This window comes from Cyprinodon tularosa, unplaced genomic scaffold (genome assembly GCF_016077235.1).
Source record: "Cyprinodon tularosa strain WSP-4 unplaced genomic scaffold, ASM1607723v1 ctg1065, whole genome shotgun sequence".
In the NCBI taxonomy this organism is placed as follows: domain Eukaryota; kingdom Metazoa; phylum Chordata; class Actinopteri; order Cyprinodontiformes; family Cyprinodontidae; genus Cyprinodon; species Cyprinodon tularosa.
The window spans coordinates 149,636-157,941 of NW_024037855.1; the positions used below are offsets into that span (position 1 = coordinate 149,636).

The following is an 8,306-nucleotide window of genomic DNA, read 5'->3' on the forward strand; positions in this document are numbered from 1 at the left end:
TTTCAGCTGAAAGCGCTTTGCCTAGCCCTTTAGCAGAAAAAAGCCGTCACCAAAATAGGACCCTAATATATAGGACCATAATATGGGAAGCTAGCGTTTTTCAAACCTACGCCGGAGGGGTGTGTCTTCAGAGCGCCTTAGTTCTGGTCACATCAGCGAGATTGGATCGCCACAATATCCTTCTAATATATTTGCCAAACTCACACAGAGCTGTAGCTCTATTGAACCGTCCATCCCACCTGCTCTCAGCAGTAATAATTTTATGGGATTCTTTATAAATAAAATTGATCTTATTAAAAATAAGATAATTAGCACACCTCTAATAATGACTGATTTATATCTGGAAGGTGAGGCTGCATCTGAGGTAGCCAGAGAATCTGAACCAGGTTTAGACTGCTTTGATCCAGTTGAACTTTCAGAGTTAGCAAAACCATTGTTCATCTAAGCCTTCAACTAGATATCTGTAGACTATTCTGAAAATAATTGTGATTTGATATTTAGATATTAAATAATATTCTGAAACCCCAAAACCTGAGTATTGAATTTAGAATGTTTTTCACTGCTTAAACACAGTTTTTCTATTAACGATTACATAACACAGCACTTGACAACTGGATAACAGCACTAGACTGGTTTAAATCATATCTATCTGACCTATTTCAGTGGGACGATCCAGAGTTACCTGTGGAGAACCACAGGGATCAGTGCTAGGACAAATTCTCTTGCTGATGATGCTCAGCAATATTTGTCTATAAATCCATATGAAGCTAAACCATTACATAGATTACAGGAATGCCTTGAAGACATCAAAATCTGGATGACTATGGACGTTCTGCTCCTGAATGCAGACAAAACAGAAGTTATAGTCTTTGGACAGGAGTCTTTGAAAAAGCAGCTAATTAGTCAGTCACTTCATTTGGATGGGATTAAATTGATCTCAGATAATAAAGTAAAAAAAAATTGGTGTTATTTTTGATCAGGACCTTTTATTTAAATCCCATATCAAAGAGGTTTCTAGAATTTCCTCCTTTCATCTGTGGAACATTGCAATAAAACAAATCCTGTCCACTGTTGGGAGCTGGAGAAGATACCATTTTTCTCCAGCAGAGTCCGCCGTAGATCCTCTGAGGGAGCCTCCTGCACAGGTGCAGCTCATCAAGACCATCAGAGGATCCACTACTTAAGCTGCCTTCAGACCTTACCTCAACGCCGCAGTGTTGTTCCAGTTGGTCAGCGCTAAAGCCTTGATCTCAGTGATTTTTCCATGACCTTAATCCCGAGTCAGATCCTAACGTTTGTCTCTGTGCCTCTAGGTGACTCGTGCTTCCTCCGTGAAAGCTCTGGAAGAGCTAACCTGCCGAGCCGACCCTCCGAGCCAAACCCTGAAGATTCTCAGTCTACCTCTAAGCAGCTCTGGGCAAGAGCTAGGAAACCCAAGCCAAGGTCTGTTCTATTAAGATGTGAGACGCTGAAGCAGCTAACGGACTCTGCTAACACATCCTTCTCCAGAACCAACAGTGACTCTCCCAAGGAGAACCTCAAGAACCCTCAAGGTACTATCAGAGCACCATTGGAAACCAAAACCCCGTCAACAGTCGTTAACTGTGTTGTCTCTCACGCAGACTCCGGTGAAACCAGATTCCAGGCCCAAACCAGTCATCTGCATATTACGTGCTTGTGCAAATAAACTTGTTAAACTTTTCATCCTGTGTCAGTGGTGTTCTGCATCTTTGGGTCTCCATTAGAGAACCGATCATGACATCCATGAGTGATGCTGAGAAACTAGTCCATGCATTTGACTATTACTTTACCATCAGGAAGTCCACAAAGTGTAGTTAAAAGTCTTCAGCTGATCCAAAATGCTGCAGCCAGAGTTCTGATAAAAATTAATAAAGAGAGATCATATCTCTCTGTTTCAATCATCTGCAACTATGATTACGCTCAGGGGCGGATTTAGGAAATTTGGGGCCCTAGGCAAAGACAGGCAGGGGGCCCCCTGAGAAGAAAACCCATAAAACAGACCCATTCTACAGATAGAGAAATGTTAATAGAATAGACATCCCTTATTTGTTCTAGGTTTTGTCCCTCTCTTCTTGTCCCTTTTTCCTCTCTATTTATTAGCGTTCTGATGGCATTTTAGCCAAAGGATTTTTATCAAAAACATAATTAATGTGCACAAATAAGGATTAGTTGTATTAACCATACATGGAAACAGAGTTTTATGGGGCCCCCAGGAACTTGGGGCCCTAGGCAACTGCCTAGTATTGCCTAATGGTTTCAGTCAGTGTACAATCTGCTAGAGGGCTCTAGGCTGTGACAAACTGGGCTGTCGGTCTCAGCTACTAACTCTCGAAGTAGCAGACCAGGGACAATGCTGTGTGAATGCTGATGTTATGTTACTGTTACTGTTTCTAAAACCTGACTGAGATACCTGAAATCCACAATGCAAAAAATGGTGTGTTTTCAAAGGCATGTGCTCCTGTTGCAATGGCTGAAACGGCACAATCTGAGGCCGCAACATCTGAAGAAGAGCCAGCTCTTCAGTCAACCCCCCTGAAGTCCAGATTGGACAAGCAACAGTTCCAGATGGTGCTCACCAGCCCAGCTGATGCTGGTCCAAGCAAAAAGCCATCGACTTCAGGAACATACATAGCCCTACCTCCTACCGGGAGACTGTCACAGGTAAGCCCATATTTTTCTACACGTTTAGTCTGAATAAAAAGCTAACAATTTCACATGATCAAAATACTGTATGATCATGAAGCCCTTTGCACACTATAAGTAAGTGCCGCCAGTCAGCCAATTTACTGTACTTTGACTTCTCTGTATTCTTTTTCTATATTTATAGTCAGAAAACCCTAGCTCGGATGTTGCACCTGAGACCCTGGATACCACCATGACATCCATAGAGACACCTCTGGACAGAGATGACAGCACATTCCTTCCATTGAGCAGTGATGACACATCTACAAGATCATCTTCCTCAGACAACATTGCGGGAGCAGAAAGGAGAGGAGACTGGTCTGAGAGGAAATGGATTGTGAACGAGTCATGCCTAATGGAACTGTTTACAACTTGTCACACATGCGGGATATCCATTTGTGAGAAGAAGATCACCAGCCGTGGATCAAAAATTACAATAGAATGGACATGCATCAATCACCATACGGGAGTGTGGCAGTCCTGTCCTGATGTCCGTGGAATACCTGAGAACAACCTGGTATCTTCAGCAGCCATTATTTTCACAGGAACAACACAGAATGAAATTGAAGAGTGGGCTGATCTTCTAAACTTACAACTGCCAAAGAAAACATCATACTATTCACTGCAGTCCACCTATATGATACCTGTTATTCAAGAAGCCTACACCGAGATGCAAGAGGAGATTTTGTCAGAACTCAGGGAAACTGAAGCTGCTGGTGGACACACAGATATCTGTGGTGATGCAAGGTGGATATTCCCATAATGGATCATGCAGTATATGTAGTTAGTAGTCCTGTTACATTATAATTCACATCAAATCATGTTTGCCATCACTCCACAAGTAACTTCCTTGTTTGTCTTCTACAGATCTGATTCCCCGGGTTACAGTGCCAAGTACACCTGTTACAGCTTTATGGAAGATGCAACAAAGAAAGTCATCATGTCAGATCTAATTCAGGTAAAGTATGAATAGTTTTGCCAAGTAAGTTATTGAGTGTGTTTTATCACTTTGTTCTGCTTTTCACAGGCCTCTCTGCATGTTTGTTCTGTATTTCCTGTTACAATGATCAATACAGGTAACTTAGGCTACCAGTTCAACAGCAATGGAGCCTGTTGGTTTCCGGAGGGGCCTGGATCGTCTGCTGGACTCCGGCGTTGGTGTTTACGTGGTAACTACTGACCGGGCTCCATCAATACGGAAGATCATGAGGGAGTCCTATCCTGAGCTTAGGCATCAATTTGACCCATGGCATGTTGCAAAAGGTACCATTATTTGGGCATTATACACTGCTTCATTTTGTGAAATCTTCACGTTTGAACCTTTGCATAAGTCTATTGTAATGCTATGACAGTTGACAAAATAATTTATACATTTATTTTCATCTGTTATGCATTATTTAGGTATAAAGAAGAAGGCAACTGCATTGGCAAGGAAGAAAGAAAACCGGGACCTGCAGCCATGGATCAAGTCTCTGGGCAATCACTTCTGGTGGTCGTGCAGTTCTTGTGGTGGCGATGAGAAGGTGATGCTCATAGACATGTTGTTATGCATAACGCAGTACTGTTATTTCTTCAATACAACTAGTTATTTTCATTCATGAATTTGCCAAGCTGTTTCATAGTGATGATATGCCTTGTAAAAGCCAACACGGCTCCAAAACAGAAAAGGAACACCACAACAATGCAATGTAACTTCAAGTTACTTACACTTCTGTGATACCAGCTTGTCCAGTTTGGAAGCAACGCTCATTGTAAATCCATTTTCCTACTCTTGTAAAAATTTAGCAAGCAATGGTTAGAAATTAGAGATAAAAACGAAACCCTTAGAAGCTGATGATGATCTATACACGTTGAACATTAGTTTCACACAAAAGCATGTTCAGATATGAATACTCTGTGTCTAAAATGTACCTGAGAAAATTGCTAAGCAGTGTCTAATTGTCCTCAAATAGGAGTTGAAACACCGGTGGACCTCTATCCTTTACCATGTGTGTGGTATCCACCGCTGGGAAGAAAATGACCAGGAGTACAGATGTCGCCACGAAGACATCAGCGAGGAGCAACAACGACGAAAGAAATGGCTGGAAAAGGGGTGTCCTGCCTGGAACGCTCTGAAGAGTGTTGTACTGGACAAAAATCTTTTGAAAGACCTAAGTGAAATGACTTTGTTCAAGCATACAGGTAAGTGTGGATAAACTTCTAGGCAGTAGGTTGAATACATTTTCCCTAAACGAGTAAGAATATCTCAAAGGGAAATATTTTTGTGTGTCACCTTTCCTTTGAGAAAACATTAGTTTTGCATAATGTAAACACTGTACTATTGTATATGTTTATTTTCTCTTAGGGGCCCTTGAAGTGTTACACAGCTCCATGCTGAAGTACGCGGAGAAGAGGCGCCATTTCACATATGTCACCATGCAGGCAAGGCTCCAGCTGAGTATAATTGACCACAACCACAATGTTGGCCGTCAGCATGACCGTACTCAATCTGGTGAGTACACACACACACACACACACACACACACACACACACACACACACACACACACACACACACACACACACACACACACACACACACACACACACACACACACACACACACAGCTATTGAAAGAAATACCATTTCAAAAACATTGTTATTATTATGGTGATTTCACTACTTATTTACAGTATGTATTGAAGTAAAAAAAAAATTATTTGCAGAAAATGCCAAAAGGTCAAAGTAAGACAAAAAGATGCAATGTATCAGATCAGATCGACACTTTTGAAAAGGTATTTGTCTTTCTGTTCATACATGAACACCTGAACGAAAAATGTCTGCACCTGAGCCTGGTTGCTGCTCAAGGCCAAGAACCATAGAGTTATGACGAACTGGGCTACTTCTCATCAAATAGAATAAGGGACAACTGCAGTACTCTGCCTCCGCATCTTATAACCTAGTCTTTAGTTAGTTACAGCTTTTTACTCTCCCCCTTCCTCAAGTCAGGGGCCACACAAATCACAGTATGTAATGGACATAAACCATCCTCATGTTTCTTGTGTCACTCTTCTCATTCCCAGGACAGGAAAAGTACAATGTCATTCACTCAAGGCAATCAAACCAGTGGGTGGCAAGAAAGCTGTATGAGCGAACAACGCAGGAGTTCCGGAAAGGATTGGTGGAGCGGGTCATTCGACGGCGGCTTGACAAGAATGTCAGGCTTGGAGATCCCGCTTTCCATGTCCATCCTCCTGTCAGCATACCGGCCAACATTGCTCCCACTCCAAAGCCAAACAAGGCTGATTTGGTTGCAGAACATGCATCACGCTTTCCAACTAAACATACATACATACATCAACATGATACAGATGTTGATGTCTGAGACTGAAATAAAATCCTTATTTTTGATTGTTGTACTTTTCATTATTTTTCCCCATTTTCTCATAATTCCTATCGTACTGTAAGCGTCATCAAAACCATTACAACGGAAGTCTTGGTGAACATAGTCTTATTTTATTATTGAAATGTTAGTCATTTGTTGCGTAAATAATTTGTAACATTTTTAGTGTAAATAATTTGTAGAAAATCAGAAAAACTGTAGAAAATGTAGAAAACAGCAAAACTTCTATAAGTAAAACATTTGGAACGTGTGAAGTAAAATATTTAAAACAATTGCTGTGCATCCGTTGATTCTTTGAAACCTGCATATTGCCCAGTTGGTGATGGATAAGTTCTTCTTATTAGCTCCACCACACAGGAAGGAAGAACTCTCCTGTTGCCTGGACCAAGCTTCTCTCCTTTTAGACCCCATTCCATGACGATGCTATAGGCGATCAGCCTGTACTGTCTGAAATAGTAAACAACACAAGTTCGTGCATACTTGATATGACAATACAATGTGTGTGTTGGTGAATTTGAAAGCACTTGGTCAGATGTGATGTTGTGCTGTGTTATAATACATTTAGATGAAGTGAATGAAACAACGTTTTTATCATGAAATTGTAACATTTATAGTGTTTGGATAATAAATACTGCTTAGGACAATAGGCCTATTGTAAAGTGGGAGAGGCCTACAGACAGGGTAAAGCTCAGGAGGCTGTCTTACAAATCTTGAAGGAAAAATAATACAGCTAGGCCTATGCAACACCCTAATGTTATTACATTATTATGACAACTCATATTCCTATGTCCTAGCCTATTTCTAGAACACTACTAAATACACACATGATGTCCTAACAAGTCAATGCCTGAACACTTTTATAACGTTCTAAAATATAAACAACCTCCATGCCTACAACATCTAAGTGAGGAGTCAACACTTACTCTGCAGACAACTGACCATTGGGTCCAGCTGGTCTGGGACGCTTCTTCCAGTTGATCTTGGGAACATGGAAGAACATTCTCAGGACCCCTTCATTGCGGAGGGCAGGGAAGTCGCTGTTGTTTGTGATGCAGACAGCAGCTGCTGCAACTCCGACATCCTCATCAATTGAAAGGTTATGTACACTATATTGCCAAAAGTATTTTCTCACCTGCCTTGACTCACATATGAGCTTAAGTGACATCCCGTTCCTAATCCATAGGGTTCAATATGACGTCGGTCCACCCTTTGCAGCTAGAACAGCTTCAACTCTTCTGGGAAGGCTGTCCACAAGGTTTAGGAGTGTGTTTATGGGAATTTTTGACCATTCTTCCAGAAGCGCATTTGTGAGGTCGCACACTGATGTTGGACGAGAAGGCCTGGCTCTCAGTCTCCGCTCTAATTCATCCCAAAGGTGTTCTATCGGGTTGAGGTCAGGACTCTGTGCAGGCCAGTCAAGTTCATCCACACCAGACTCTGTCATCCATGTCTTTATGGACCTTGCTTTGTGCACTGGTGCACAGTCATGTTGGAAGAGGAAGGGGCCAGCTCCAAACTGTTCCCACAAAGTTGGGAGCATGGAATTGTCCAAAATGTCTTGGTATGCTGAAGCATTCAGAGTTCCTTTCACTGGAACTAAGGGGCCAAGCCCAGCTCCTGAAAAACAACCTCACACCATAATCCCCCTCCACCAAACTTTACACTTGGCACAATGCAGTCAGACAAGTACCGTTCTCCTGGCAACCGCCAAACCCAGACCCGTCCATCAGATTGCCAGATGGAGAAGCGCGATTCGTCACTCCAGAGAACGCGTCTCCACTGCTCTAGAGTCCAGTGGCGGCGTGCTTTACACCACCGCATCCGACGCTTTGCATTGCACTTGGTGATGTATGGCTTGGATGCAGCTGCTCGACCATGGAAACCCATTCCATGAAGCTCTCTGCGCACTGTTCTTGAGCTAATCTGAAGGCCACATGAAGTTTGGAGGTCTGTAGTGATTGACTCTGCAGAAAGTTGGCGACCTCTTCGCACTATGCGCGTCAGCATCCGCTGACCCCGCTCCGTCAGTTTACGTGGCCTACCTCTTCGTGGCTGAGTTGCTGTCGTTCCCAAACACTTCCATTTTCTTATAATACAGCTGACAGTTGACTGTGGAATATTTAGGAGCGAGGAAATTTCACGACTGGATTTGTTGCACAGGTGGCATCCTATCACAGTTCCACGCTGGAATTCACTGAGCTCCTGAGAGCGACCCATTCT

At 42.5% G+C, this 8,306-nt stretch overlaps 1 protein-coding gene across 1 annotated transcript; it reads left to right on the plus strand.

The window, feature by feature from the left end:
• Positions 1 to 3,779: 3,779 nt before the first annotated feature.
• Positions 3,780 to 6,068, plus strand: LOC119785357. The gene is made up of 5 exons (XM_038287980.1): positions 3,780 to 3,966; positions 4,105 to 4,226; positions 4,656 to 4,884; positions 5,048 to 5,194; positions 5,767 to 6,068. The coding sequence occupies exons 1-5, from the start codon at positions 3,807 to 3,809 to the stop codon at positions 6,066 to 6,068; spliced, it is 960 nt and encodes a 319-aa protein (XP_038143908.1). The 5' UTR covers positions 3,780 to 3,806.
• The last annotated feature ends 2,238 nt before the right edge of the window (positions 6,069 to 8,306 follow it).